Here is a 16,312-nt window from a genome sequence, read left to right as displayed (position 1 = left end):
AGACATTTCTGATTTAATTAAAGAGGAAAATGCAAATGTTTGTGTTTGAATAAGGCCTATGGTCAAACTTTTATACAGATCCAGACCTAACATACACCTAACAAATACACAAATATCCATACCCATGGATACCATACCCATACCCATACCCATCCTCATCATGAACATAAAACTAATGAGAGCTTTGCCCATAGTTTGTAAAGACTCAACACTGTATTAATGGTATAGATTTACTTGTTTTTCTCGAGAACCCCATGGAGATTGCAGGGACCAAACTTATCCACAAGAGGTCAGACAACTTGCACTGTATGGGCTGAATAACATCGTCAGGAGGCTACACACACCCAGTGGGCATCCATAAACAAATTAAATAGTGTCACATATTTGCCATTGTAGAATGACATGATTGTTTCTGGGTGATTCTGGGCTTTTCTTATGCTGTTTTTACTATCTGTCGATGTAAAGTAATTAGCTAAATCTGGTCTCACTGCATTAAGCAGAGACAAGAAGTAGGGATCAAATAAACAGTGTAAATACCCTTATTCCTTTCAATCCAACATTTATTTTTCAATTGACAGAACAAACAGAAACCCTGAAAAAAACAATAACGTACAAGCATCTTTTCTCTGTGTGAAAGTGTGATTCACTTTTTGTCTGAACTGAGGAACTGAGGGGTGGCTGGGAAGTTATCAGAGAGGGGACATGGGGTGGGCAGAGTCTGGTAGCTTATAGGACCAGGGGGAGGAGGTGGTGGTGGTGGTGGTGGTGGTGCAGATGAGATCTTCCAGGGAGGTGGGAAGGGAAAAGAGTGGAAGGGGGAGAGGGGAGGGTGAATCCACTCATGCCCAGTCACATGACACTCTAGCTGGGAGAGACGGCAGGCGTTGGCTCCTTGCTGATGTTCACCAAGCACTCGCTGGACTTCAGGCTGGCCAAAGACTTACAGCTGGGCAAAGAGGCCAGGGAGCCACACAAGCCCAGCATGGAGGGCGTGTAGTCTTTCCCTACAGATGAGAGGGAACGGGATCATGCAGGAGGGGAATAGACAGGAAGAAAGAATATTATCAGAGAGGAGAATAGAGAGGAGATGGGGAGAAGAGGGCGAAGAATACAAGGGTTATTGTTTTTCTCTCTCCCACATCGCAGCCCGCATGCATGACGACACCCACACAACTGGTACAATCAGTGTATTATAGAGGAGGCAGGTCTCCAAATGTATGTAAAATGCCACAGTGTAAATCTTTGCACATGATAAACTGAGGGATGCTTGCCAATGTGGGTTTAAGCATGAATTTGAGAAGCTGTTGTTCTGGGTATATGTGACAAAGAGGGAAAGCAACAAAACTGTGTGTATAGGAGGGGGGGTTCATTTACCCGTTGTACACCAGTCAGCATCTCCATTTTGTTTGCCATCTGTCTTCTGGGAATCAGAGTTCAGGCTCACCTCAGCCGAGAGGTGATCCAAACTGTCCAAACTCCTCCTGACGAAAGAGAGAGAAATCTTTCATTTATGTTGATGCTCAATACATCCTGCTTTTCTAGAAACATTCGGTACTGTAGCAAATAGAGAACTTCTCATACTTCAGCACACTGAAGTAACTCCCTGGATTTTCCTGGCTTTATAAAACACAGGTGTTTGGATATGGTCTAAAAGGGTTTCATACAGAAGTTGACATTTAGAAGAAGGACCCATTAAAAACATAATGAAAATTCCTTACCGACGAAACAGCTTGACGTCTTTCTGGTTGTCAAAGGCTCGAACGGAAGGCCATTGGTTGACTAGGGGGATGGAGAGGTTTTTGGCCAAATGGGAGGAGTCACAGGGAATAAGGGCAGAACTGCACAAAGGAGACAAAGACAGGAAATGTAGATTTCTCTCTCCCTCTCACTCGCTCTTTCTGTCTCCCTGTGTGTGCTCATGCCAACTGCCACCTTCCATGATGACTATGAATGCACCAATGAGTATACCAATAGACTGTGAGGATTTGCCCAAACATCCATGTGAAGTCTGTAAATGACCAATGTACGGCATAAGTTCTTCACTACATAGGACTGTGTGTATGTGTTGGTGTGTGTGTGTGTCTCACAGCTGTGCCTGGAGCTCCAGGATGATGGACTCCAGCTCCTTCTTCTCCTGCTGGCTCTGCGTCTCCAGCTCGTGCAGCCGGGAGCTTAGCTTCTTGTTCTCCGTCTCCACATTCTTCAGCTGGGACTCACGCAGACGCACTAGCTCCTCCAGGTAACCCTGGACCACACGGACACATGGACACACGGACACCAGAGGAAAGGAGAGGAGAGCCAGAGACACAAATTAATGACATAAGTAAGATGACAGAAAGACAGACAGACACACACACACGAGACAAACACCATTTAAGCTCCAGTTCAAATATAACCATACTATGAGAATGAGCTGGAGAAAACAACAGGGACCTTCTGATAATCATTCTGTAACCATTTTGAGGTATGTCGGTAAACCAGGACTTGTATGAGGTTCACCTCAGTGGCAAACCACATCTCAGCCAGTGCTCGCATCCAGACTTGAGTACAGAGAAGCACGGTATTGGCCGTTTTAGAGCACGGCCTCCAGGCCAGCCTACCTTCTGTGCATACACGATCTTGAAGCGCTGCTCCATCTTGCGGCACTTGTTGCTCCAGCTCTCTTCGTCAGTGACCAGTGGGATGTAGGGGTGCTCGGACACGCTCTCCTCACTGGCACTGCTGTCCACGCTGCGCCGGTCCTCCTCGTCGCTCAGGTAGTCATAGCTGGTGGGGGTCACCATGGTACGGGAATCAACGGTCATGCATGAAATCAGCAGTGGATTCTCACAGATATAAAGGAATGAAGACTTATGAGCTAGTATCTGTATGATCTTACTTGAATCCCTTTACTTGTACCATGTCAATTCAATGAATGCATACTGGACATGTATTGCATATCCAGCATAGGCACATGGAGGCATTGGGATTTCAGTGGGTACATAGTATTATGGGGTTCTATGTTTATCAATCATTTTGGAAGGTCTTACTGAAAATGGTTAATATACAACCCAAGGGCACAACTGTTCAAAGGAGCCTACTTCATTATTAATGACTCCTAGTAACAGCATTTCCTAACTGTCAATTAGCAAAAGTAAGTACAAGCTTAATAAGTAAAGGGAATGCAACCAATAGTTTACACATGGACATGCATGACTGCCATGTAAATGTGTGAGCCTCTTCACAGTTGATGAATTAACATCTGGCTCTTGTCATGGAGTTTTTTTTATTCAACCCTTAACAGCAGGACAGAAGACATTAGTCTTGCATGGAGACAGACAGCCATCATAGTAGCTTTGTCATAATAGTCTCTTCCCACACAGCATCTCACATGTGCTAACAAAGGAGTGAAAAATAGACTACTTCCTCTCTAGAATGGAAAATACATTCAAATCCATACATTAATATGCTACTCAGTCATAGTAAGTTGCATGATATTTTTTGACACAAAATACTCCGGTGCTTTTCAAACAGGGGTCATGGAAGACATGTTGAATGATTCAAAATGGAGGAAATGGTGGGGCTTGGAGAGTTACTTGGCGTATACTGACCTCTGAGTAAACTTCAGGTAGGGCGTGTAGTCTATGACAGCAGGAGTCTTGCCATCCAACACCTCCCCCTTCAGGCAGAAACTGAATAAGAACATTGGGGACGGATAAAAGACGGATTACTTGATTGATTAAAAAAAAATTAAATATATTTTAAGAATTTCTGATAAGTGTGGCTTATTGGGTTCCTGCTAGACCTGTGTGAGCTCACCTGAAGTCGATTGCACTGAGTCCAATGAGCATTCCAGTCAGAACAGTGGCCTCCTCCCTCAACATGATGGCACTGTCTTCATAAAACCGCCTACATCACGCATGTGTGTCACGTCCAGGGGACAACGTTAGAAGAGAAAGAAAAGAGCAACCCTGAAAATGTCTCCTATATTTCAATGTGTTGTATTTTGACTATGCGACAGTTTTTCTGCCATACCAGTAAAGTTAAATCGATGTAATGAATTAACCAACACAGGTCATGCAGTTTTAGACTATGAACACTGGTAGTCTTCACCTAGTAGTGCGGTTGTCTCTGAGAGCCGTGGCCACATACTCAGCAAGACGCTTCTCCATCAGGGCAACACGTATCCACGCTCGACCCTGTTAGCCACAGAGACAGTATAGGAGATGGAAAAGGTCATGTATGCAGACCTGGGATTTCCAGGCACTGTCTGACTATCTGTTAATTTTGTTGACTGACCACATTTACCGCGTAGCATTAGAGCTGCACAGTTTGGGGGAATTTTTCTGACAGCTACTCATTGCTACTTATTGAATGTCAATTAATTGATACATTCCAATATCCAAATGTCGCTTTAACTTGTGCCACCCCTGATTGGTGAGCATGCCCAGTGCAAAAGAAGCACAGCACCCCCGACTGTGAAGCTCACCAATCAGAATTTCTTTGCCCCTCACTCACCACGCACACCCACCAACCAGAAGTGGCAAAGTCAAGGAGGATGACTTAAATATAAAAGTCAGAAATGTGGTAAAATCAACCATCCATGCATTTGTAGCTTTTGCAATGCGGTAATTGCATTGGTTCATAGAACAATAGCCTAGCCTGACACAATATAAATAGGAGTTCCAAAATAGTATAGCAATAGGACAAAACACACACACACACACACACGCACGCGCACGCGCACGCGCACACGCACACGCACACGCACACGCACACGCACACTTGCTTGGTCTGACTGCTTGCCTTGGCTCGTGAAGTGCTGATGTTCTCGATGTTCTCAATGCTGCTGATGCAGTTGTTCTGCACCTTGCTGCATGCCAGCCGGATGTAGTCCCAAAAACTCCGCTGGCCATCAGAACTGAACCAGCTGCCCGGACCTGCTCCAGGGACAAATGCAATGGAGTACATCGACCGACAAGCCAGTAATCACATGCTCCTTTATGCAAGCAGACTGTACAGCATATCTGTGCACTCCTTTGAGCTAATCCTCTGATACATTTCTTTCCATAGTTATTGACACCAGGTTTGAAAATCATATACTGCAGCACACCATGAGAAATGTCTAACTTGTTTGGTAAACAAAAGTGGGTTTATTTGTGTTGGTGCAAACACCAGTGTCATTACCTTTGAATCGGTGGCTGAGGATGTGCTCCAAGATGGCAGCAAAGTTGACAAACTCTTCGCATGAGTCATCGATGGGCTCCGCCGTGTACTTCTCAAGGAGAGTCTTCACTGAAAACCTGTGGACAAGTGAGAGAGCACGAGAGAGCGACAGAGTGTGAGGCAGATGGCCCAAAGCCAGACAGCGATATAGGCCAAAGGCCAGTGGGCTAGTACGAGCTAACCAAAAGGACAAAAACTAGGTGGACATTTGAGGATGTGTTAGTGGGAGAAAGAGAGCCTGTGTACTGTGAAAGCTAGAGGTGAGGGCAGTTTCACCACTGGAGTCTAAGGAGAACTTGGTGGCTTCTGCAGCAGTTCGGGCCTCACCCACTACAGAACACAGGCAATTTTGGGAGCGATGCCACCAAGCGTGGCTGAGGTCATCCCCAATTGTCTTGTGTGCAGCACAATGCCCCCTTCACAATGCCCCCTGGCAGAATTACCAGGGCTGTAGCAACAATCAGTGCCCTTGTGCCCCAACCAATGGGCTGATGACACTGTCGGCGTGGAGACCTTTGTCTGAGCTGCTGGGTTCCAAGTCCCCTGGTCTTGCTCTTAAAAGAACACTGCCATGATCAGAGAATGACAGAATCTCTCTCTCTCTCTCCCTCTCTCCCTTTTCTGTCCATCACTCACACACACACACACATATACACACACACACACGCACCCCACTCACACTTTCAACCCACCCCTTTCCACGTGTGGTGGCCTGATCTATTTAGGGCTGTTCCCACTGCTTAGAAGCGTTTCGTCAGTCACCTCCCCACCTAGCACTGTGACCCGACCCCGGCACGCAGCAGGAGGCACGCGACAGGCGCGGCATGCCGAGGCACGAGCCTCCTCCTCGATAGCCGAAAAGGAATCCGCTGGGACAGCAGTTTTTTTCCCACCTCGTGGGCGAAAGTGGCTTTCTACTTCCTCCACTTCCTCTCGGGCTGTCCTCCATGGGCAACACAAGCATCACGGAGGGGAAGACGGCCGTGTCTGTGGGCCGCACGTCTGTATCCAGGGGCAAGACCACCGTGTCCATGGGCGGCTCGTCCATCTCGCGTGGCGTCACCACCACCTCTATGGGTGAGTCCACCATCAAACGGGACAAGACCACCATCTCGATGGGCAGAGCCAGCTTCAGCAGGGGCACCACCACCACGTCCTTCCGAAAGGCACTAATGCCAAAGCGAAGGACCACTTAGATTTGAAAAAAAAAAATTGGAAACGCAGACACAGACATAAGGGCAAACAGGACGACAAGGGGCAATGAAAACACCGACCGACGAACAGGAGCCGGACACTCCTAAGGGGAAGGCATCTCTCTTGATGAGGAAGACCTCATTCACTCGAGGCAAGACCTCCATATTGAAAACCAGGAAGACCATCTCTTGGGGAAGGACGTCCGTCTCCAGGAGCAAGACCAAGGTTAGCAGGGGGGAGACGGGGCTGGCTGTGGGCACGACCACGCTCAGCCACGGTGACACCACAAGCTCCCTTAGCAAGGCCACCATATCCAAGGGAGAGAAGTCGGTGACTGTGATCAAAACCTCGGTAAAAAGGGGCAGGGAGTCTCAATGGAACATTTATTGGAACTTTAACCTGTGACTGCTTCAGACATGCACACAAGCACTCACTCACACTCACACACACACACACACACACACAAACAAATACTTAGACTGGAGGATGTAGATACTTTCATCATTTCAGATGAACTCTACATCACACAAGTGGTATGTACGATGAGCTAAATGCTAAACCAAGCTAACCAGCTAAACCAAGACCTTGCAGTAAACGTCAAATATGACAAGCATGTTATCATGACATGTAGGATTATGACAGACCAATCTACTATCCAAGAGAGAAATCGTCTGAGGAACGCATGATGTTTAGGAACCTCCCTTTGAATAATATTCTAATCTGAAGGCGATGTAATGTGTAAGGAATGAGACAGGCTGTTAGTGTGTGCTGGGTGAGGGCGTGAATGAAGCAGCTGCTTTTACAACAGCTGACGTTAACTCTGCCATGTTAACAAGAGAGCATCAGTGTTGAGTATAGGATGTAGAAGTGGTTGGTACTCAGTGCAATACTCAAGTACCCTTAAATTCAGTGAGCTTCGGTAGGTTTCCTTGTCTCTCATTCACATATTGTCAAAGTTGAGTTGTAAGTCATGCATCAATTAACTTATTTATGTGTCAAGGGCAAAACGGCTGTTAAAATAAACCCACCACTTAAAGTTTGTTAGTACAGTATAAGGATACACCAATTGCAGATTTAAGTACATTTATTTTGCATTTTTTTGTGTTTATTTTACTTTTTTTATTTGCTTAACTTGCCTATGAAATAGAAGAGGGGAAATATTGAAAAGCACCATTGTTACACTTAATGCACAAGAAAACCCCCTAGAAATTATTCTGTAGAGACTGATGGTGAGAGAAGTTAAATTGAAATAGATTGATGGATTTTTTTAAAATTTTGTTTTGTTTTTTTAAACAACGATTTAACATGACATCATGAAACAATGTGTCATGGAAGAACCGAACACCACACATTGCTGCCTGTATGTATGCTCTTTCAGATTGGTCCATTGCATGTCAACTGATGATACCACCAAGATGCTATGCTATACTATACGGTGTGACACTTTGAGCTCTGAACTGAGGACAAATATATAAGCCTTTAGTCACTTTGTTCTATAGATAAGTACAGTACAGCTCCAAAGGCGGCCTCTTTCCCAGCAGAGAGCAGTTCTGCAGGGTACAATGCTACAGGATCTAGTGATGTCACCACCGATTGTCCACTGTACAACAATGTGGCCCTCACTGTGTTCTTCGGTGGCATCCCAGCGTTGGGGACAATGAGCTCCACTGTCCCATCGGCCCCCAGCTCCAGGCCGCGGCCTCCTACGGCAGCCTCTGTCCATTCAGGGCGCTCAGGGGTGGTATGTGGCCTAGCCGATCCCACGTCCGACTGCTCAACAAGAGCATTATGCAGCCGGTGGGCTGCGCTGTCCACGTTTAGCATTCTGGTCCTGGTGCGGACGCTTGACTCTGCTCTCCCCCTCTCATTCTCTCTTTCTTCATCACACCCAGAGAAGGCACACTGCGCGGGTGTGCTGCTGCCACTCGGGCATGCGATGAGCCGCAACATTCGCTGAAGTTCCCCTGCCCTGGATTTCCCCCAACTCTCCTTCCAAAAAAAAAAAACGGTAAAAGAGAAGAAAAAAAATAGGAAAAACTAAATTTGATCTTCCAGGCTGGCTCGGGGGCCCCTAACAGCCTGAAGTTCCATGGGGAACACCAGCATCACTGAGGGCCGGACGGCCCTCAACCTGGGCGCTACCTCTTTGAAACGGGACAAGACCAAGATCCAGATGGGCAGCTCGTCCATCAGCCGGGGGAAGAGCACCACGTCGCTGGGCACCTCCACCATCACCAGTGGCAAGACCAAGATCTCCATGGGAAGTGCCTTCTTCACCCGAGGAACCAAGACCACATCTTTCCGAAAGGCATTCTTGCCCAAGCGGAAAACCCTCTAACCACCTAGGGGGAACCTCAATAGTGGTGGGGTGGGGTGGGGTGGGAATGGGATGGGGATGGTTGGGGGTGCAGGGGGTAACCTGGTGCGACGGTTAAATAATATGAAAAAAAATAAGCCAAGAAGAAACAAATATTTGACACCAACATTGGGAACTGCCGATACGGATTGTCTACTCCATCTTCAGATGAACATGATTCTCTTTTTGCCCTTTCTTACCCAAGGATTGAATTGTCAAAGACCAGGATTGTTCTCTCTTTTCAAATTATGATTCCACAGGATTTTACAAAAGGAGCAGGTTAGTATCTTTGTATTCTTTGCAAATTTGCTTCCAGTTCCAGCCATTTGATGGAGTTCAGCATTGTTTTTCTTGGTCGTAATTCCTTGTTTTAAAGTGCATGTGCATCTAGTGTCTGTAGGAAAGATAGGGTTGTAGGCTAAATAGGGTTGCAGTGTGCTTTCTGAGATGCTTACTTTGCTTTCTACGTTCCTTTTCTTTGTCTGATATCATTATGGAGCGTTTGAACCGACTCATCAGCACATGAATCATTAATTTAGCTTGGGACAGCATCACAGCAGCAGTGTAGAATTGAAGTATTGAGGTTAGGTGTGGGCAGTATGTCCCACAATGGCTTCACTCAAATGAAGTGTTTGGGCTTTTCTTGTTGGATAGGCTTGACTGAGAATCAGCCCTCTATGCTCTCATGAGACCACAAAGAAACATGTTGTCCCTATCTGTTATGCCCTCATCATGACAATCCTGCCTTTTAAAATCCTGGCCCAGCTGATAGATGGGTATGTCATACTATAGAATGGCGGCCCACTGTGTCAAAATGACCAATTGTGTATCTTGAGCATCCATAGTCATAGACGTGGATCTGCAATCTGGAAGTGCTTATCTGAAATGAATGCCTTTTTTTACAGGAGTCTCAACAATCATGGTTGGATTAATATGAGGGACTGACTTTTGAGTTGGTTGGTCAGTGGTCACACAATGGAGATTAATTTTTTGCAGGGGAGTCTGGTGAAAATGAGGGATTATCAGATGCTTAAAGGAAATTGTTGATGTATTTCATGGGGGTGAGACAAGAGGGCGGGCGTCGAATAGCTGGCATGCCTGAGATGCAAATAGGCCTGGCGGCCTCACCAAGATGCTCTTGGTACGATTCGTCACTGAAAAACAAATGTGCAGCCATGTAACAAACGTCTTTTGTGCCCCCCCAACTCGCCCACTCTGGTGCTCTGCCAGCGCTGAGTGGTACTGTGTGTTAAAATGCACTCCGTACTGTCCGTCTTTACACTACTCTTGTTGGGCGAGTTTGATTTCTATATGTGTGGGTGAATTATTGGGAAAATGGTTTGATGTGTGTGTAAATTCCATGTGGGGTTTTGTTAATAATCTTTATCATATGTATACCCTTTGAGATTCTCCATATTCTATTGTTGGTCTTAGAATAGAAGTGCTGATTGTCAGTCCTTGCTTCTGACACTTCTTCTTCATTCTTCTCCTCTCTTTTTCTTCCTCTTCTCTACTCTCCTCTTTCTCCATTTCTTTCCTTTCATCTCTCTCCTCCTCCACTTCTCTCAGCAGGATGTGCAGGACCATCTGACTGTGGGGCTCGGCGTTTGGGCCCCGGCCTCTCCTGCTACTCTGTGCTGGTGGGTGTCTGTCAGAGAGGCAGGGAGACGTGTGGGTGGGCTTCCCTCTGAGTCTGACTACAGGACAGATGGTCCCCTTGGCAACAAAGGGAGCTATCTGTCCGTAAAAGCTTTTGAAGTGCAGTTGTCTCCTTGTCTCCATGGGAAAATTCACACTCAGAAGATCTCAGACACACTCCAGCAGTAATTACTATGAGTCTGCATTTTGTTTTATGGAAATTGTCTGACTCCCTCCCCTCCCCAAATTAATGAGAATGCAACTGCATTTGCACCCCAAGTAAACATGGACCCTACTGTTCCTGCCATGCTATAGATAGGCAATGTTGTATGATGTATGCACACATAACCCCATCACTTGAGACTTGAAGTCTACACACAAATGATACAGGCTTCTTTTGTCTTTGGTCTGTGCAGACCTAGGCCTATATAATTTCTTGGACTGAAAGTGTATAGGAGGCAGGTTTAAAATGAGGTGGTACAATGTATGTGTATATGAGGGTAGGAGGTTGGGAAAATGGATAAGAAAGATTTCGGAAATCAGTCAGAGCTCAAAGATAGTTTGGTGGAAGGAGAAAGCTGAGGAAGTTGTATGGCAAGGGAGATGCAAGGGATTCTGAAAGAAGAATAAACAGAATTGAAACAGTAAGTTTAAGTCAGTGCGTCATTAGTGGTATGGACTACAGAGTAATGTACTTGTGAGCTAACATTAAACCATGTTCATTCACAGATCTAAGCTGTTGCACTGGCCATATTACCATAAGAATTCTTAGCCCATGCTAAACAAAGAGCAGAGGTTACACTTGCAGAGCATACAACAATGCATGACATTTGGGCTGTTTGGCCACATTGATTTAGCTCTTTTCACTGCAAGTGCTTACAAGAGTCCTGGCTGAGTAGCGTGTTATACCTCGCCCACAATGGACAATAGGACAGCCTCTTAAGAGTGGATGAAAGACGTTTTTATGTGGAAATGGTGAAGCGAGACAGACGTAGCAAAGGACAGAGAGGGTAAACAACAGGCAATGGAAGGCAGAAAAAGGCAGAAGATAAAAATGAAGAATGATAAGAAGGCACTGCCACACTCTGGGTTCTCCCTTTCTATTGTAGATTGAACTCAAGAGAATCCACTGACCATGCCATCTTTGAGCAGGTCACTTGAAACCCACAGTCCTTAAGATGTTGCTGTAGATGAGCAATGTACCAAAGCTCCTCCATATATCGTCATGCTAAAAAAATATTCCTTCTGTTCCTTGACTGAACTTAATAAATAGTTATAACCCTTGACCTGGCTTCTGTTTTGAGAGAATACCCATCTGAAAATAAGCTAAGGGGCAGGTTTGCATAAGTCCTTTCAGGAACACTAACTATCCTATTTATGTTTCTCAGGTTCCCCATGCCAGCGTCTGCTGTGATCACTTGGAGGTTGCAACACCATAGATTTCTCTAGAATAGCCACTCTCTTTATTTCAAGGTTCCAAACCATTAAAAATGGACCTAAACTGATGTGATTGAATAGAACGAAATTATTGTATTGAGCGATCAAAAGAATTTTTGATCCAAAATTCATTTTGAGCCAATTTGCTAAATCTTGAGGATACACACATGGTCAATAAAAGCAGACGTCAGGGGACAGCAAATTATTTGTCTGTATCTGAAAGCTGAACAACAGGATACATTTATATCTGGATGACATTACCCCCTGAAGACTTTCCCTTGGCCTGGAATGAGAAGACACACAAGGACATTTCAAGTTGGACTCACAAAAACAGAAATCTCCCTACAGGTGCAATTCTGGTTCCTGAGATCTGCCTTTTAATGGTTACAGCTACTCTGGTCTAAATCCAATCCGATAGGTCCCACTCATGATAAGAGAGAGAACAAACCCTGTTACCCTACTCATACCAAACACGGCACCCAAACACTCTTTACGGTATCCCTTCTATGTCATGGGGATATGCCACCTTATCCATCCATAGTCTCCCTGTTCATCTTTTAGTTTGATGTCCACTTTACCCTGAAAAAGTTATCCATATGAGATGTCATTGTCTCACAATGTTTGGGGTGGGAAAATGTTATATTTGTGACTGGATTTAGTAATACAATGTAAAATGTTCAAGGTAGAGTTAGCTTCACAAATGACAGCATATTATAGGCTTCATTAACAGTACATGTGGGTTTTGATTAATTTATTCAATGTATTAGATTCATTTATTTGGTTTGGTTATCAGCTGGGTAGGGGCAGGGGAACACTTCCTTGTAAAACTAACCGCTTCAGTCAGTCATAACCCAGTGTGAGAAATGAAGATCTCCACCCTGTCAAAGTCTGTCAGCCTCAATGCATTCACACACACGAACACACACACACACACACACACACACACACACAGACAAACACACAACTCAGCAGTCAATTTGCTGGAATCCCTGGATACAGAGCGAAGAGGCCGTCCTGCTTCACAGATCATTGTGCATTAGTGCACAATCATCTCCACCAAACTGCACCAGCCCAGCCCAGCCCAGCCCAGCCCAGCCCAGCCCAGCCCAGAGCCTTGAGCAGCAGCCACGCCACTGGGCTGGAGACCCAGAGTTCCTGGGAGTATGAAGGCTATTGGATCATGAGGGTTCACTCATATTAGGTTGCCATGTTCCATCAGCCTAATCTGTCTGGCAGTCTGCCAATAGGACACAGATATGGAGGGAGGCTCAAGAGACAACAAGGCAGCATGTCCTCACATTTCAAGATCTATATGGAACAAGTCCTTTCCTGAAGTCCACCTTCCACTGCCTATCTGCTCTGTCTGTTCAACTGGGCATACAGTACTGTTGGACGGTATGTACCATTGAAAAGGGATAAGAAAAAGGTGTCTTCTACTCAGATCTGGGTGCCATTTTGGAGTGGAGGATTCTAACTGTGAGAGTGAGGGGAAATGAGCAATGTGATTCCTTGACATCTTGTGGGAAACCTCTTGTTGAAAACCTCTCGGTCATTCTATAGCTTAAAGTAGATAAATGTTGCTTGAACACACCAACAACTAAATATGTGTTGGTCCTTGCCCTTAAATAATTTGGTAGTTACCTGGAGGGTGTATGACCTCTTCAGAGTAGTAATAACAAGTGGAGTTTGAACTTTTATTTTGAAGTATTTTGTCTGGTGTTTTTTGTCTCGTCATTTAAAGTTTGTGTCAATTAAGGGTGGTCTTGGCACAGCTGCATGAAGGAAAGAATAAAGGAGAAAAAAAGATCCAAAAGATCTAGCTCACTTTGAATAAGAAGGTCTTTGTCTACAGTCCTAATCCTCGTCGAGGTCTTAAGTCCATGTTTGAAATTCTTTCCTTTTGTTTTCTCATCTGACGCAAGTTACATGTGATACTGTGTTTAACCCAATCAGTGTTTTCAAGTGGCAGAACCTCTGAGGGTAAGGTCTGACCATGGTGCAGTATGTGTAATAAACATTGCTGATTCTGTCTCAAGCAGACTCCAGCTGTATTCTTATGACACACATTAAAAAGTTTTCCCTCAGACTCCAAAGAGAGGCTTTGGATGTTTAAAAACATGAACATAACATCACAATGCCACAGAATGGTCCGTCACAATTTTACATTTACTAGCTGGTCACAAACTGACCAATGGAAAATGGAGGATTAATTGTGTGTGTGCGTACATGGGAGGTGGGAGGGTTCTGGGTGATGGTGGTGTTGTCACACACCTGTCCATCTTCTGCCTGTGAACAATCATGTCCTTCAGGACATCACTGACATTCCCATAACAATGTGACAATGGGTTTGCTATGTCTGAACAGCGCGTGTCTGAGTGAGAGGTCCTCTGTGCTCCATTGACAGAGCTCATACACTAGGAGCCACGCCCCAAGCTACCGCTCTCCTCTGGTTGGCTGAGTGCGGGCCAGAACTACATGGCTCTCATATAATGCCGAAGCTATCGATGCAGGTTAGGAAGAAGTGTGGTTTCTGCATCCCCCCCCACGCACACTACCACCTGATGGTAAACATACAGTACATAAATGGAGAGACAGATTAAGGATTCAATACTTTTAGCATGTGATCCCCAATCTGACAGAAAACATCAGCTATGGGCTACAAATAGTCAAGGGTCAACTGAGAGTCATTTGACCGACTATTTGATTTGTCTTCAATCTGGAGCTATAAGATAGGCCTATAGATCAATTTGAGAAGAATGCTGGAAAATGACAAAATGTAAAAAAAAGTCAAATCCAGGGTTATTGTCATGTGATGCTTTACTTATGCACTGGAGTTATCATCAATAAAGTCCCCAGCAACAGCACAGCACTGCAGAAGTTTCAGGTTATTATGAAGCATGCTGCATTAAACTGCGCAAAACGATTTTCGATAGAAAATTTGGATAACAACAAAATCTGACATAACTTTCACTTAAATCATTCTTCTGACCAAACAGTGGCTACAGATGACTGATTGCAGTGTATGAACTGGCAGGAGCCCAGGACCTGTCGAGCTCAGCTGGGTATTTTGCATCACAGGACATAGCCTACTGGACGGACATGATGACGCAATGGCTTCTCAAGCTGGGTGGCTGCAGCGAGGCTACTAAATGCTATATTTTGAGCAAATATTTTCATTAGAATTCAAGTTGTCTTCAAGTAAAATTAACCCTTATTGATGTTCCAGCCTACTATGTCTTTAAGCCCATACGGCTACTTTCACCGCACCACACTGGCTATAGGCTGTGCCCATATAGTCAACATTTTCCATCATAGCTTCAAAGCATGTTTTCGCAGTTCTTGGTAGGACAACATCCGACCCATATGCCGCACTGCCTATGCAAAAGGTGGCGAACAGGTCATCCAATAACCCAAACGAGATACACCTGAGTATAGTCTTAATTGTCTAGGCTGTGCCCCTAGCCTAGGCTAATAAAGTTGCCCAGTCGATACATCTCAAATAGCCTACACATCATCAGAAAATGAAAGGACAGTGTTCGTAATGTGTTGTATAGGCTAGCCTATGTAATGTGCAATTATAGCCTACTGAATGTTTACATAGCCAATATACCGACTGGCCCAATATCATCGGCCAAACCTGTACGTTGCCGACCGCAGCCTATACCCGCATTTCCAAGAAGAAATGTCTACTTTCATCTCTTGACATTTCAAACAAAAGCCGAGGAACCGGATACAGTGCCATTTCAGAGAACAGGATAAGCAAAGATTTAATATGAGAGGGAAATGTGCATTTCATGCTGACGTAGACCAGCAGCTACACAGCAAAACCGCTCATGAGAGAGCTGCATCACCGAACACAGACTTGGACTAGCCTACCTGCAAACGGTGATGAGGTTCTTGCGTTCCACGCCAACGTTTCGAGAAGATGCCTTTTTCGATGTTAGACCCATAGCCATCGCGGTCTGGATGCAGCCTCGCTCCATTAGGCTGCTCGAAGCCTTTCGGTAGACCTGTACCACCCTTTCTCTCTTGCCATACAAAATGCACCGGGGTCACGGTTCCTCACGCTTCATCAGTGATGATGTTTGCGATGGGGAGCGACGTTTCACGAGCGTGGATTGTCAACTACCCAAGACCTCGAAGTAAAGGAGATGATATTGTGAAGCTTGGCCAGAAACGGCCAATGAGAAGCAGGCAAATCTAATCTAGCGTGATAGTGTTTTATTTTTGCTGTCATCAAGGGTCCACTTTTAAGTTTGACACAAATCAATCCAAGGCCACATTTCCCCAAAGAACATGCAACTCTATGTTTTTGAAACGGTTTTGGAAATACTTTTCATGGGGAAGGCTAATTAAATGATCAAATGTAGCCTATAGTTCATAATAGGCTGTAATTTAATAGCCCATCCGTGGCACCATCACAGAAAAGTACCGCCTGCAATATTATTTACTACCACGTGATGGCAGCAGAGTCGTAGATGG

General features: G+C 45.1%; 2 protein-coding genes across 2 annotated transcripts; one reads left to right on the top strand and one right to left on the bottom strand.

Annotated features, from left to right (window-relative positions):
• Positions 1-539: 539 nt before the first annotated feature.
• rundc3aa (RUN domain containing 3Aa) lies at positions 540-15,972 on the bottom strand. The gene is made up of 11 exons (XM_062531268.1): positions 15,707-15,972; positions 5,167-5,282; positions 4,786-4,919; positions 4,093-4,178; positions 3,799-3,888; positions 3,591-3,671; positions 2,601-2,766; positions 2,088-2,245; positions 1,719-1,838; positions 1,375-1,481; positions 540-1,004 (listed from the first exon to the last, which is right to left on the bottom strand). The coding sequence occupies exons 1-11, from the start codon at positions 15,811-15,813 to the stop codon at positions 862-864; spliced, it is 1,308 nt and encodes a 435-aa protein (XP_062387252.1). The 5' UTR covers positions 15,814-15,972; the 3' UTR covers positions 540-861.
• Positions 6,941-8,762, top strand: zwi (zwilling). Its single transcript, XM_062533106.1, has one exon. The coding sequence runs from the start codon at positions 8,489-8,491 to the stop codon at positions 8,735-8,737; it is 249 nt and encodes an 82-aa protein (XP_062389090.1). The 5' UTR covers positions 6,941-8,488; the 3' UTR covers positions 8,738-8,762.
• Positions 15,973-16,312: the final 340 nt, after the last annotated feature.

Source organism: Sardina pilchardus, chromosome 3 (assembly GCF_963854185.1).
Source record: "Sardina pilchardus chromosome 3, fSarPil1.1, whole genome shotgun sequence".
In the NCBI taxonomy this organism is placed as follows: Eukaryota; Metazoa; Chordata; class Actinopteri; order Clupeiformes; family Clupeidae; genus Sardina; species Sardina pilchardus.
This window is presented reverse-complemented; position numbering and strand designations above follow the sequence as displayed.